At 39.1% G+C, this 16,152-nt stretch overlaps 1 protein-coding gene across 1 annotated transcript in view; it reads right to left on the bottom strand.

Annotated features, from left to right (window-relative positions):
• Nucleotides 1–4,006: 4,006 nt before the first annotated feature.
• The window catches only part of cul3b (cullin 3b), a 38,488-nt gene continuing 26,342 nt past the window's right edge, over nucleotides 4,007–16,152 (bottom strand). Inside the window, exons 9-16 of the mRNA XM_062068194.1 lie at nucleotides 14,434–14,604; nucleotides 14,146–14,253; nucleotides 11,943–12,067; nucleotides 9,502–9,598; nucleotides 8,945–9,079; nucleotides 8,639–8,825; nucleotides 8,013–8,158; nucleotides 4,007–5,224 (exon numbers count right to left, since the gene is read on the bottom strand). Of these exons, the coding sequence (XP_061924178.1) occupies nucleotides 5,093–5,224; nucleotides 8,013–8,158; nucleotides 8,639–8,825; nucleotides 8,945–9,079; nucleotides 9,502–9,598; nucleotides 11,943–12,067; nucleotides 14,146–14,253; nucleotides 14,434–14,604 (1,101 nt within the window). The 3' untranslated portion in view covers nucleotides 4,007–5,092. The remainder of the gene's footprint in view (nucleotides 5,225–8,012; nucleotides 8,159–8,638; nucleotides 8,826–8,944; nucleotides 9,080–9,501; nucleotides 9,599–11,942; nucleotides 12,068–14,145; nucleotides 14,254–14,433; nucleotides 14,605–16,152) is intronic.

Raw genomic sequence — 16,152 nt, forward strand, 5'->3', positions numbered from 1 at the left:
AAAAAGTCATAAATTTTACTTTTTGAAACCAATACCTATAATTTCCGATATTACATTTTAGAGCGTTTATCGGAAGATATCGGCAGTCCGATATTATCGGCCATCTCTAGTCTTTTGATATATTGTGCTCTGAGTTAATGTTGCTGATCAATTTGAATGAATTAATTTTTATTGAGTTAATTTATTTTATTTTTCAGTATCAAATGGTTCAAGTCGGTCAAACATTTTTATAGTTTGAATAAGGATTACATTTGGGCGTAACGGAAAATAATTGTGACGCATTGCATTAGTGGTAGATGTGCGTCTCCATCCATCTTCTTCCGCTTATCCGAGGTCGGGTTGCGGGGGCAGCAGCCTAAGCAGGGAAGCCCAGACTTCCCTCTCCCCAGCCACTTCGCCCAGCCCTTCCCGGAGGATCACGAGGCGTTCCCAGGCCAGCCGGGAGACATAGTCTTCCCAACGTGTCCTGGGTCTTCCCCGTGGCCTCCTATCGGTCAGACGTGCCCTAAACACCTCCCTAGGGAGACGTTCGGGTGGCATCCTGACCAGATGCCCGAACCACCTCATCTCTGTGGAGGAGCAGCGGCTTTACTTTGAGCTCCTCCCGGATGGCAGAGCTTCTCACCCTATCTCTAAGGGAGAGCCCCGCCACCCGGCGGAGGAAACTCTTTTCGGCCGCTTGTACCCGTGATCTTGTCCTTTCGGTCATAACCCAAAGCTCATGACCATAGGTGATGAACCCAATATCTAAGTTACATTCAAACCAGTGTGGGTGGCACTGGGAGCAGGTGGGTAAAGTGTCTTGCCCAAGGACACAAGGGCAGTGACTAGGATGGCGGAAGCGGGGATCGAACCTGGAACCCTCAAGTTGCTGGCACGGCCACTCTACCAACCGAGCTATACCGCCCCTCGTCTATGTTGACTTGTTTACTCACCCGTACTGCAAAGCAAGCAACTTGTTTCTTGATTTGCAACTTTTTCTCTATCTCATATTCGTTAGCATTTTAATATTAGCATGCTAATTTTATTTTTTTTTGCAAAAATTTTGCTCGTATACACCTCAGCCATATTTTTGATGAATGCCAGCATTGTAAACATATTTTTCAGCGACACACCTCAAAATGTTTTTTAGTACTTGAAACATGTTACAGTTAGCATTTTAGCATGCTACTTTAAAAAAAAAAAAAAATTTAGCAGGTGTAGACCTCAGTGTCATATATTTTATTTAATTAATGCTGACTGTAAGCGTGCCATTATTAGCATACTACTTATAGCATGCTAGATATTTTTTTTAGCTCCTATTTTTTGTTGCACGGCGCTATCTGACCAGCATGCTGACTGATTGTTAGCATTTCTGGTCGGCTTTGGCTCTACAGCGTGCACACGAAATTCAACCAAAATTGCCTTTTCTAGTTCTTTGAAGAAGAAAAAACATAGTGCATAATATGTATTATTTATTGCTAATTTTTCATTACTTTCATTTTACTTCTGTTACTGTAAAAACATACACTGCAAGCATGATTTCCCCCTTGTGGGATGAATAAAGAGCCATTCAAAAGATTGCCATGTTATTGGAGTTTTCTTTTTAACGTTGTTTTATTTTTTCTAAATCAAGGAAAGTCCAGGCAGCATTTAAATGTACTCCTATATTACTCCATTGGTGGGAATTATTCTGAAATATTGACTATGAAAGTATTTTTGTTTTTATAATAAATATGTGCTTTGACAGTGACATTACTATTTAGAATTTTCCCTTCCTTTGTAGCACTGAAGCATTTTAATGATACATAAGTAAAATATACTTTTTATTCTTACTATTTGTGTAACTAAAACTGGAATGAAAATGAGGAAATAGTAAAAATGTCAATACAAAAATTGTAATACCTTACCTGGTGTGTACGCTCCAACTACTTCACAGATCCATCTAAGAACAGTAAATCAGAAAAGTGAATCGAATTTTTTTTTTTTTTTTTTTAGTCCAGTCTGTCACATGCAGAGTGGGAAATTCCAGGTGCTGCCTAAAAAAAACAGCTTTCTCATCGTTCACTTAAAAAGAGCTGTTCAAAAGAGTTACTTCATTCACTAACGGCACATCTTTATCGCCCACCCCATACCACACAGAAGTGTCATGTTAGAAACAGCTTAGTCATCATTATTTGCTGTTATTTATTAATGCTAACTTAATTAAGAAAGAAAGCAATTTATAGGGCAAACAATTCATAATGACGGAAGTTTATCCGCAAAAGAGTAAAAGATTCAATAACACCAACTCAGACTCTACCAATCACCATTAATTTGTGTAGCTAATTATATTAGTGGCCGCTATACGGAGTTAAAAATATAAAAATAAAATACAAATACAATATTCCGGGATGCAAGATAAGCGGTAAAGTTAATAAGACTACTTTTCTCTTGTGGCTGCTATAGACAGGTTTGACTATACAATAACTACCGATATCAGCATTTGACAAGACCCATAATTACATAGTTTAAACCGCTATCAGATTTACCGGACTATAAGCCGCTACTTTTTTCCTACGCTCTGAACCCTGCGGCTTTTTAAAACAGTGCAGCTATTTTATGTATTTTTCTTTGCTAACGGCCATAATGTTTCGTATTCAACAATCAGTTTTCATATTTACACCGACACAGATACTGAAAAGGTGTTTGTTTGTGCTAGGGCGCCATCTTTTGGACCAGGTCCGCAGGGTTGAAAATGTACTGTTTCGTGCCTTCAACCGGAAGTGTAACCGTCCATGGCTTTCCTGCTCCAAAGGAGTTTTGGTAGAGTGGCTGTGCCAGCAATCGGAGTGTTGCTGGTTACTGGGGTTCAATTCCCACCTTCTACCTTCCTAGTCACGTCCGTTGTGTCCTTGGGCAAGACACTTCACCCTTTGCCTCTGATGGCTGCTGGTTAGCGCCTTGCATGGCAGCTCCCGCCATCAGTGTGTGAATGTGTGTGTGAATGGGTAAATGTGGAAATACTGTCAAAGCGCTTTGAGTACCTTGAAGGTAGAAAAGCGCTATACAAGTACAACCCATTTATCCCTCCAAACATTTGTAACTTTTACAATGTAACTTAAAACTATTTAAACTTACTGTCCCATGTGTGATGTCTGTAGGAGTGTTTTCATGCATATTTGTACATGCTATCGTAATCAAGCTAGCGTCATTAGCATTAGCAAATACGCTAACACGTTTACAAGTGTGTGTTAGAATTATTAACTTACAATGGCCTTCTTTTTGTATTGTTTCAGTTTCATGTATTCACCAAAACGTCACCGTGGAGTTACTGAGCCCGTTTAGCTGATTGGAGAGCTAAGCTTCCACAGCTAGTGGGTCCATGACGATGATTTCTGTTTTGTTTGATCAACTGTTTTACTGCCCTTTGGAAACAATTAAAGATAAACATTTACAAATATATAATTTCACAACGTATTTATTTTATTTATTTTTAAAAAATTTGGTGGGTGGGGCTTAAACACCGGCATGCTCTAGCCTAGAAAATGTTTTTTTTTAAGTAAAGTACCAATGATTGTCACACACACACTAAGTGTAGTGAAATTTGTCCTCTGCATTTGACCCCTCTCCTTGTTCACCCCCTGGGAGGTGAGAAGAGCAGTGGGCAGCAGCGGAAGCCACGCCCGGGAATCATTTTAGTGATTAAACCCCCAATTCCAACCCTTGATGCTGAGTGCCAAGCAGGGAGGTAATGGGTCCCATTTTTATAGTCTTTGGTATGACTCCGCCGGGGTTTGAACTCACAACCTACTGATCTCAGGGCAAACACTCTTAACCACTAGGCCACTGAGTAGGGTTGTTCTTTAGTATGTTAATTTTAATGAAATGCAGTTCAGAAATAAGAAACATGTTCTTGCCGAAGCATGAAAAAGCGTTTTTAGATGCAGGCAAAGGTTTTGAGCGGAGCCGACTGTAATTACATTTAATTCATGGCCGCAGAGACAGATCTCTTGACATTTGCTCTTCTGGCCTTTTTGTCGGAAGAGCATCGAGAGAGAACATCCGTTTTATTCTACATTTATTATGATGAAAACAAGGCCCTGTACAATCCACCTTTGCAGTGAGTACAATAATTATCTTACAATTTGTACACATTAGAACACGGTGCTAGTCAGGTTCCACCCATTCCAAATGCAGCCGAGAACGAACAAAACAGATCCTCATTGAAACCTGCACCACAGGGAACGAGCCGTTCAGAGCGAGGCTGTCATTTTGTGGTCGCGCACACAGGCCTGAGTAAAATGTCAAGATGGACCGAAACGTCAATGGGAGGGGGCTTCATGTATGTTTTATTACCCCCCCGCCCCCACCCCGATGGAGCTTGTTGCTCAAAGCATGGTGGAAGATTTCACTTCTTTACTTGCTCTCGGACCACTAGCACAGACCTGGCCAAAAAATTCTGATAATATAATCCAACAGCATAGGAGGTGCAATTCATGAATTGCAGACATGAGCCTAAAAAAAAAAAACAGACAGATTTGCAACATAAATTAAGCACTCCTTAACTACTTAAAAGTGTATTTGACCGCTGTTGCTTCAAGTCGAGTCTGTGCCAGGTAACACTTTGCCCTCTTGTGTTGAATTGCAAATCTTCCGAGAGGGGAAAGGGCTAAGAGTGTCTGTACAGCCGTCGTTGTGCCACAAAACACAAACATAACACGGACGTCAACAATTAAAACAGGGGTGTGAATTCTAATGTTTTCTTAGTCTCTGTGTAGCCGCATGTCAGCTTAGTAACCACCCAGCAACACTCCTTCAACCTTTTGGTCAATCTCTCCCAATTCTCCCCAAAGGCCACAAGAAACATCATTTTGTACAAAACTAGACCATCCCCTCTCTTTCTGGTCATTTCTGTTAGCAGAAGAAATCCAATATTGCTAGAAAACTTCTCCCTCTCTTGCATGATTTTTTTTGTTTTCCTAACATTTTTTATGGAAGAAAAGGTCAACTTCCCAGTGTATCCCAGAATCAATGATGAGAGCACTTCCAAGTTCATTCAAACGCATTGCAGTCCACAAAAACAAGGCCCGCTGTTTCCTCCCGCCTCTATGGTGCACTGAATTCACTTGTTTTACGCTACATAGGTGTACACTTTGCGGTCCTCCGGTGTTCGTGCCAAATATTCCCGCTCAATGAGTCCTTCGATACGTTTCTTGATGACTACGGGGCTGGGGAGGAATCGTGCTCGCAACTGCTGTGTGACCTGTGGAGCAAGCACACACATGTACAATCCATGAATTTCCTACAATCCATTATGCCGTGAAGCGCCGCCGATTGTATTGTACCATATGAAATCTGCGTTCAAAGAACTCCGGCTTATTAGTGATTCCCAGAGCCCAAAAAAAGTCTGCGGGCTATAGAGCGTTTTCTATTCGGACTCCAATACTATGGAAAGCCCTCCCGGTAAAAGTTAGAGATGCTACCTCAGTAGAAGCATTTAAGTCTCATCTTAAAACTCATTTGTATACTCTAGCCTTTAAATAGACTCCCTTTTTAGACCAGTTGATCTGCCGTTTCTTTTCTTTTCTTTTCTACTCTGCTCCCAACCCGGGGTGGACCGCTAGCCTGTCCATCGGATGGGGACATCTCTACGCTGCTGACCCGTCTCCGCTCGGGATGGTTCCTGCTGGCCCCACTATGGACTGGACTTTCGCTGATGTGTTGGACTTTCACAATATTATGTCAGACCCACTCGACATCCATTGCTTTCGGTCTCCCCTAGAGGGGGGGGGGGGGTTACCCACATATGCGGTCCTCTCCAAGGTTTCTCATAGTCATTCACATTGACGTCCCACTGGGGTGAGTTTTCCTTGCCCGTATGTGGGCTCTGTACCGAGGATGTCGTTGTGGCTTGTACAGCCCTTTGAGACACTTGTGATTAAGGGCTATATAAATAAACATTGATTGATTGATTGATTATAACATGGGACAGATTTATAGGTCATTTAGGTGTCCAAACTTCTGCCACTGAGAGACGCACACAAAAAAATCTAATCATGTGGGGGCCATTTTGATATTTTTCATTTTCAAAACCATTACAATTTATAATTTTTTTAAACTTTTGGGACTCCCTTTGAGTTTGGTCCCAGGGACCCAGAAAAATAAGTCTAACGTTATTTTTTTCCCCAACACTTAAATCTTTACATCAGTGATTCTCAAACTAGAGGTAGGCCAAATAAGTATGTAAATATGTACTGTATATTGAATATCATTTTTAATGATGTTTGTGCAGTGTGTGTAATGCTATAGTGGCCATAATATTAAATATACTTGTTACATAAAACCCCAGCCTTGAATGAATACCTAGGCCTACTACGCTACTGTATTTTAATGTTAGCCACTATGTTGGTACTTGGGGAGCCAAGTGTCAATCTCTTCAATAAGAGCAAGCACAAAATAGCTGCCAGCAGGACACAAAATGAATGAATGAAGCGTTCGCGCACCGATGCATATTTAACCCGATCTAATAGTTCTTAAATAGAAAAGTTTGCAAAAAGAGAGGTTTGTAAATCGAGGTTCCACTGTATTTAAATTCTTTAAAATGTCCACTGCCGGGAAAAAAGCATTCAATGACCTATGTTAGTATTCTCACTAGTGGTATGTGTGGAGAATGCATATATTTTTAAGAGTTCCTTCATTATTCATAGTCATGTTTAAAGCAGCTAATATTTTCCCATATGTACTCTTTATGCTTGTATCTTATGTCCGCAAGTAAACTCTGTGCTTTACCTTGAAAGGGTTGGAATGTGGGAGTATAGCATACTCCCTTTTTACCTTATCAGTATTAGAACAATGAGGCTTATTCCTTTTTGGGCAGGGTGGGGGCTGTTTTCGTATTCAATAAGTTGTCTCTTTCCGTTTGATTTTCAGACCTATTCTAGAGGCTGGTATTAGCGCATTGTAGGACTGGTCCCCTAAAGCTTCAGTAAAACTTGATAATCTTATTCTGTCTTGATGGTCCTCCTTACTCTGCATATATGTCATCTGAGAGGAAGACTGGTAAGACACAACAATTTGCAAATAATCACTTAGTTAAATATTCAAACACAGTGTTACTGTTCAAAATGGGGGATGTTACAGTGGCCAAAAATAATAAATATACTTGTTACATAAAACCTCTGCCTTGTTTTTAATGAATCCTTAGGTCAATTACACTACTGTATCTTTAATGTTGGTCATTATGGTGGTACTTGGAGAGCCAAGTGTTTTCTGAAGTGGTACTTGGTGAAAAAAGTTGTGAGAATCCTGCTTTAGATCTTCAGACCTGTCGTTTGAATTTTGTATGCCCACCCCCCCCTTTTTTTTTTTTTTTTTTTACGAAAAAACTTTTTATTGACAAAAACAAAATATTCAACATTTCCCCCGTTCCCCCAAAAAATGCTTTTCAAAGTGAAATATTTGATGTGAAGTAATTGGAGCATTTAAGAGGTCAATAACTCATAACATTGATTTTAATTCAATATAATTGTTTTAAGCAATGGCAGTGAAAAAAATCCCACTACAATTCTCAGAGATCCAAAAAGTTCAGACTCATAAAAGTGCTAAAAATAAGTCATTAATTTGTATTACTTTCAAAGCTTAAATCTCTAGGTCAACTTCAGACATATCAATAAGTTCTTATTTTTTTATGAGTTTTTGATTGTTTTATGCCCTTTTTGTCATAGAAAACTTTGATATGCAAAATGTTTCCCCAAAAAATATTTTATAGTGGCCTTTAATAGGTCAATAATTCAAGACATTGATTTTAAGTCATTATTATTTTCTGAGCAATGAGTTTTAAAGAAAAAACAGCCTACATGGCAGTGTTATTAGTCCACATTGTAACTTGTTCTTGTTGCATTTCACATGTACATTATGCTCGTTTACCTTTTTTTTGGTAATACTATTTTTACAACGTGGCGCAGGCTGTGTAAAAAAATTAGCTGCGGGCCGCACTTTGGACACCTCTGGTTAAAAAGAAATGACAGTCAAGTCACATGGAGCCAACTCACCTCTGCTACTAAGACATTGTGTTGCATCTTCTTCCTCGACTTCATGATGCGAACAATAGCAGCTTCTATCTCATGCTTCCTGTCATCGTCCACTTTCTGTCGAGTCTCCTTCCTCTCTGGGTCGGACTCCCCTTGTTTAGCAGCCACTGAGGGAGCACAGGGACAATGACAACTAATCATTTCAGCTGTTGTATCAATTCTTATGCTGTAAGTAAAATCAAGCCAGTATTACATTAAGTAAACAGGCTTAAAAATGTGTATTTGTTTTTAAAAGATGTGTCTTTTAAAAATGTCTATATAACATAATCCATGTAACATTTTAACCAAAGAACAGCCATTACATATTTTGTAGACCACATTAAAGTCAACTCTTTGGGCAACCACAACTCTATTAAGGTTGTTAGCTTCCTGCTCCGAGTGAATGATGGTAATTATAGAGTGTTATTGCAGCTGGAACTAATCGGTGTGTTTTAATAGTCAGCCTAACAATCCGTGTCGCCGCATCTCGAAAATATTTTTGGGAGATTTGAAGTTAGCACCTTGACACAGGAGCAATATCCAGGTTTAATAATAATAATAATAATAAACCTTTTTAGCATTTTTATACACCTAATGGATTGGTGTACCTGTCTGGATTTTGACCCGGTGCAGTTTGGAGGTAAACTGGTCATTAACTGTAAACACGTGGCCGTTCTCAATCTCCTTGGACTTGGGCTCCTTGGTGAGGACTCTCTGAGTGGGCTTCCCACAGGCCAAAGACTGCAGCGCTCGCACCAGCTCCCTCTCTGGGATATCTGTCTCCTGCTGGATCTCCTACAGGGTGAAGAAAACACAACAGAGTCAGCAATCTATGTGCAAGTATAACAGAGGGTGGTCAGTGATTACACAATTTGTGTTCTTTGGCCTGAAAAAAACTGCGGACAGTTCAGTACCTCAAAGGTAGACTTCTCTCGGTTGTTGAAAAGCATAAGGATGGTCATCTGAAAAGTGGACACCTGCAGGATGTGCTTCCTAGTGTTGGAACCGGTTACTTGAGCTCCCCCTACTCCAACCTCCGACCCATCCTCCTGTTCACACAACTGTAATAATCACTTCAAGAACAACAAACAAAACAAGTTCCTGAAAAAAGCTGTACATTTTTGATCACTACACCCAGCAAGGACTTGATGACAGTGGATGCCCTGTAATTGCTGAACTTCTTTAGTATCAATTAACAGCCATACATTAAATGTTACGTTCACTTTAGCATAAGATCTTCTGTTTATTGATCGGAATCGTGCCGCTTAGAGGTTTTTTAAAAATGTTACTCATACAAACATGCTCTTCGCGCAACCACTAACCAGGTGAGACTAAGTCAACAGTGCCTATGCTGGTAGTAGTCAAGCAGTACATTCAGTTTGGCCTTATGTGTGTGACTCGAACAGTTTCACATGATTGATTATTAACAACTGATCAATGGATTATGGAAAATGTGAAAAGTGACACATACCTTTTTGATGGGTCCGTAGAAAGTGGCGTTTAGATCTGCAGAGCCCATGTGGTGTTGCAGGGTTAGCTGTCTGCCGCTGTGCTTACCAAGATAAAACCTACAGAATGGAGAATAGACATGGACAAGGTTAACATCTAAGAACCTTTAGTGCGGCTTTATGACATCTCTTCTTTTCCACTCGTCTTATATTTTGTAGCAATCGGACTTTGGCTAAGTTTGTGTTAGATATAATTACAATATAGTACATATATACACACACATTTATAAGGGCTGACAAATGATTAAATATCTAATCATTTTGTTCATAATTAACGTGAAATTAATCGCAAATATATACATTTTTTATCATTAATAAGTGCACCATAGACCGATAATTTTCAAGTTTTAAAAAACAACTGGAAAATTAGTTTGTTGACATGTTTATTAAACATTATGGTTTTTTTAAACAGCTCAACTGAAAATTGACATAAACACACTTTAATGACAAAAAAAAAGACCTGCAGTGCTTTGGTGTATTATCAACAGAATTTTAATTCCTAGTGTAGGAGCACTTAAATTCATAAAAGAAGAGCTACACTTCTGTGTTTAAATAACAGTTTTGCACATTAACAACCCAAAATGTGGATTTTATGATCATGGTTTGATTGTCAAAGAGGTTGGGTAATGAAATCTGTGATAATTCTACTTGAACAAATGCTTCTGATATTCGGTACATTACATGTTGTACAAGCTAATAGTATTCATATAACTGCATTACAATGTTTTAATTGTTTTAATTTAATAAAGTGTAATATTCAGTCTACTAAACATTCTGTAATTGCAGATTATCAATCAGAACATGTTATTAAATAATTTACACAATATTTCAGACTGCCAGAAAATTCCCAGCTCCATGTTCTTTAACTGATGTACAAGCATTTATTTAGGTAGAAATACCTAATTTCTTGCCTTACAAAACATCTTTGACAATCAAAGCATGATGGTAATGTAAGCCATTTTCCGTTTTGGTTAATGTAGTTAGATCGGATGTGACGCATCATGCTTTTATTTTGAAGCTGGAAGTGTGTGATTTGTTTGAGGAAAAGGTGTCTTGACACGTTTTGATTACAATAAAAATAAGACAATAAAAAAAAAAGTGCCTCTTTACTTTCTGCCTACCGTTCTTTCCTTTCTGCTGAGCTTTTATGCCATCTTAGTATAAACCAGTTATAGTAACAATCTACATTTTACCTTTAACAATGCACAAAACTAATCTAAACACGGAAGTGAAGCTCCACATCTCTGAATGCAAGTACTCCAGCAGATATTGTCTCCAGTGACGGCGGCCCACAGTAATAGTGGGTGAAAATAGTCTTCTCTTGTCGGGAGAACTAATTATTTTCTATCCGCTTGCTGCTGTGCGTCGTCAACGTACAGAGCCGAGGCGCATGATGTTGAGTGTGTCAGCACGCACACACAGCTGTACATACGAGCAAAAACCGCACGGAGAGGAAGAATGGCAAAAAACAGCATTTCTACTGGTTAAAAAAAGGTGCGTGAAGTGTAATATGGAGGTATTTGGGCTTCAAAGCTATCGATAAACGTGGCGCTTTAAACACGGAAGCGTCACGCTGCAAGCGCTGCAGGCTGGTGGCATTAAAGTATTACAATCTTTGCTTTAAACTTAGGTAAACATTTAAATAACAAACATCCAGACCGGCACAAAGAGTTTAAAGGTAATGTAGTTATTAACCAGCTCCCCTGCAGTGCCGATACAGATACTTGACGCACAGACAGCTGATTGGCTTGTTGCCAATTATTAGCGCAGTCCGAACCACCCACGTAGCGTAAACTAACGCAAGTGAAATGTTGGAATTTTGTTAAAAATTTCTACAATTTGTGTTTTATCTTTAACAATGTTTGTTTTACCAGCTACATGTATTATATGTGTAGCTTTAGCTGTATTGTTTTTAGTATTTACTAATGATTGTATTTGTCTTAAAGCCAAACCAAGAGTGACAACCATAAATCAGGAAGCATTTAATACAATGTCAACAAAGCTTTCTATTCTATTTTAACCTAATCCTAGATTATGGCAGACTATATATGTAACAAATACAATTGTAAATTGCTCTTTGAGTGCTATAGGAAAAGCCCAGTGTATTTAATGCCTTTTATCAATTTTTTTTTCTTTTCCTAAAATTGTTCTTTAAGTGCAATAAGAAACATTTGTTTCATGTAGTATACAATTTTCTGTTTGAATGAAGCCAATTATGACATTTGTTTGTGGTCCCCTTCATTTTGAAAAGTATTGAAATCCAATTTGGCACAGGGACCAAAATATTGGTATCAGGACAATGACTATGACAAGAAAATTATGATTTGAGACACTAAGGACAGGATCGAGCCTCAGTGCACCAAGGAGTACAACATTGTTAAGACGCTGTGTGCAAGTGACTCACCTTCTGAAGACTTCAAATGCGTGTCGTGGGGAAGGGGGGATGCTGCACTTGGGTGTTGCAGACTGTGTTGGCCAGTAACCTGTTGTCAACACCCTCACAGTGAGATCAACGCCTCCAAGCGACACCTGAGTTTTGGTGGTGGTGGGGGGGAGAAACAAAAACTTTTATACAGGTGACAGCACCATCATGGTGATCAATAAATAAATACATGTTGCACATCCACACAATGCTCTTAACAAATTATGAGAAGTGTAACCGTTTGCTAGGGATATACCAGTTTGCTTCTAAGCATTAACACTGTGCCTGGGACCAACGAGCCACAGACCCTTGCTCTGATATGGCACCCGTTGTACATGCTGTATATGCACATCAGCCCTTGCCACAGGACTGCAATCTATTCCTGTCGTTGGGTGCGAGGAAAGTGGCAATTACGTAATCGTCAACTTTGCACAATTGGCTATGACGCATCTGCAAAACGTAAGAGAAAGCATTCAAATCAAAACAAATATGTTTAGAACTATAAATGATCTTTTCTTCTGCCGCAAGTAGGGATCGGTTCAAAATGAATGCAGACTCAGCAACACGCAAGAAGTGCTTGGCTGTGATATTGTACAAGTAACATACTTCTAAGTAATGTAGAGTACCGACAGAAGCACTGAAACTTATCACGCCAATAGCAACCCTCATACACTGTCAGCGCTGCACTAGCCAAGCCAGTAACCACAACAACAAAAAGCACTTCCTCATTATGCACCACTGAAGGTTATTGCAAGGGAGGTTGCATTTACGAACACTTAAAATTTTGAGCATCAAACATTACAACTTAAGTTGTTTTTTTTTGCATGTTCTCCATGTTCTGTTTTGCTCCAATAATTATGGCAATTTGTTGTGGATATTATTACTTATTTTTAACGTATTACTTCGTTATCTTTTAATTTATATCATGGAAGTTTTTAAACGACTAATTTGTTCAACTCGAATGTCACAAAATTCCATAAGATTTAAAAGGCAGTGTTTTTTGGTTGTACAAACATTTGCCAAAGTACTAGGATGGCCACTGTTAAGCACCAGGACTGTTTTTCAAGTACTAATTTGGCACTACATTCGGTTAAAACATAATAATAATAATAATGGCAACCAATAACTGGTTGCTTATAACCAAGGAGCAACCAGATAGGTCTGATTATTTACTAACTATACCAACAAAGTTGCTAATTTGCCAACACCTACTATGTCTTCTTTTTCTCTGGCAGACCAAGTGCGTTATTTATAAACGAGGGTGAATTGCTATTTATTTTGTATGTACCGTATTTTTCGGAGTATAAGTCGCTTCGGCCGAAAATGCATAATAAAGAAGGAAAAAAAAACATATATAAATCGCACTGGATTATAAGTCGCATTTTTGGGGGAAATTTATTTGATAAAACCCAACACCAAGAATAGACATTTGAAAGGCAATTTAAAATAAATAAAGAATAGTGAACAACAGGCTGAATAAGTGTATGTTATATGACGCATAAATGACCAACTGAGAACGTGCCTGGTATGTTAACATAACATATTATGGTAAGAGTCATTCAAATAACTATAACATATAGAACATGCTATACGTTTACCAAATAATCTGTCACTCCTAATCACTAAATCCCATGAAATCTCATACGTCTAGTCTCTTACGTGAATGAGCTAAATAATATTATTGGATATTTTACGGTAATGTGTTAATAATTTCACACATAAGTCGCTCCTGAGTATAAGTCGCACCCCCGGCCAAACTATGAAAAAAACTGCGACTTATAGTCCGAAAAATACGGTATGTCAAATTGTGGCAGGCAACTGAAAATTGAGAAACAATGCAAATAAAAAAAACTAATTACATAAACAGAGCAATGGAGGTTGATGTGAATTTCCCCTTGTACAACAACGACAATAATCTCTATCATTTATGTCACCGAAACAAAATTACACAGAAAAACTAAGATTTTCCTCATTACCAATGAAGATGATGAAAACAACTACTGTGCAACTGCATAGCATTTGCATGAGAAAGCTGTATGTATTCCCAGGATGTGAATGTTATATGTAGAGTATAATTAGGAAGAAAGCACACAGTAGTGATCCATCGGCCCAGCAGCAGTGTAGTGATTATGCATAGTCAGTGTACCCATTACAGAGTGAATTGTTGCCTTTTATGTCTGCTCACCCCAGTTGTCTGCAGATGTTGTCTAAACTCATCCATAGTGGTGTTTGAGATGCTCATATCCCGGAACATGCCTTCCAGTTTAGATGTGAACTGACAGCCACATTCAGTCTGAGGAATGAAGACCAAATGATTATATTAAGAATTGCTACACAGAGGGTATATTTAGACAAAAAAGCATTCACCCTCACATTCAATAAGCAATTTAGTCTCCAATTAACCTAACATGCATATTAAAAAATATCATAATTTCATGTCCTGCTTTGATAGTTACAAATACTGGTCACACACCTTGAGTTTTGAGATCATGTTCTTCTCGGAGTCGTCCGAGACACTCTTGTTGGTGAGCAGTCTACGGGCCAGATGTTGCTTGTAGTACCGCTCAAACACATCCTTTTCCTGCATGAAGCGAAACAGCACCATGGCCTTGTCCAGTATGGACTCCACCTCCTGCTCCGTCAGCTAAAAGAGAATACAAACGGGATTGTACGGGTGTTTTGAAACGCAAAAGGATAGCGCGAAAAGCAACGTAAGGGTCATTACTACATGTATAGGAGGAGGAAGGTGAAGAAAAGCCTTTTCTTAATCCACAATGGGGTATTGATGTGGTTGCAGTGTAGATTAAAAACAAAGTCCACAAAAAAGTATTGCAAAAGTCAATAGAGTGCCACCCCTTGTGGCGCAGTCCTAAGGGGTTTAAACCAAAGGTGAAAAAACACATAAGAGGGAAACATTAAAGATCACAAAGTAGGACATTAAAGAGCAGATAGCTGCTGCAATCAGCGGCACCATTTTTACGACGACAACAAAAGTAAAACGCATAGAAAGCTACAATGAAACATGATTAGGGATGGTTACAGAATCCGGTACTTTTTTGCCACCGACCGATTCGTGTAAAATCCAACGGTGCCTTGTTTCAGTATCTGGGTTGCGTGTGACGTGACGCCTGGTTGCCAACTCAGCCGGTTCTTTGCACTTCGGAGCTTGGCGATCACTCCAGCAGCACTGAGAGCGGACTCTGCCAAACTACCTCTAGGTAAGGTTGCAATTTAAATGCCAACAAAGCAATTGATTCAAAGAGAGGCCAGGCAGGCACTGTCTGGCGCGGGGCCGGTGTCGCTACTGCGCATTGCTGACATTGACCCCCCGCCACATTCCCCTTTGCGCACAGCCAAGGTGCCCGCACCGTAACTCGGGCGGCTCCTCTTTATTAACCAGAGGTAAGAAACAGCCGTCAGACTGCCGCTGCTAACTGCAAAAGCCAACTAATACAGTTCAGCTGAAACCCTCGCTGACATCACAGGTCGGATTGGCACGCACACGCTGCTCTCATAAACTTCTCTCAAATGCATATGACATATAGATATGTAGATTTTTTAAAGTAATGCATTAATTACTTTCCCTAGTAATGAATTACATTTATTAAAGAGTAGTTCCACTAGTAATTAAATTACTTTAGTAATGAGTAACTATAATTATTGACTTTTTAAAATATATTTTTTAAAACACTCGTAATAACAGTAATGTGGTGTTGTGGTGTCAACACTTTGCACATTTTGTTTAAAATACCGATATTTATCGTATATCGCGATACGGCCTAAAAAACACAGAAATATTGCCTAGCCCTAAGCATCTGACATTGATTGATTGATTGAAACTTTTATTAGCAGATTGCACAGTATAGTACATATTCCGTACAATTGACCACTAAATGGTAACACCGAATAAGTTTTTCAACTTGTTTAAGTCGGGGTCCACATTAATAAATTCATGGTACAAATATATACTATCAGCATAATACAGTCATCACACAAGTTAATCATCAGAGTATATACATTGAATTATTTACATTATTGACAATCCGGGGGGTGGGATATGAAGGGGGGTGGGGTGGGGTGGGGGGTTTGATATCAGCACTTCAGTCATCAACAATTGCATAATCAGAGAAATGGACATTGAAACAGTGTAGGTCTGACTTGGTAGGATATGTACAGCGAGCAGTGAGCATAG

This window comes from Entelurus aequoreus, linkage group LG13 (assembly GCF_033978785.1).
Source record: "Entelurus aequoreus isolate RoL-2023_Sb linkage group LG13, RoL_Eaeq_v1.1, whole genome shotgun sequence".
Taxonomy (NCBI): domain Eukaryota; kingdom Metazoa; phylum Chordata; class Actinopteri; order Syngnathiformes; family Syngnathidae; genus Entelurus; species Entelurus aequoreus.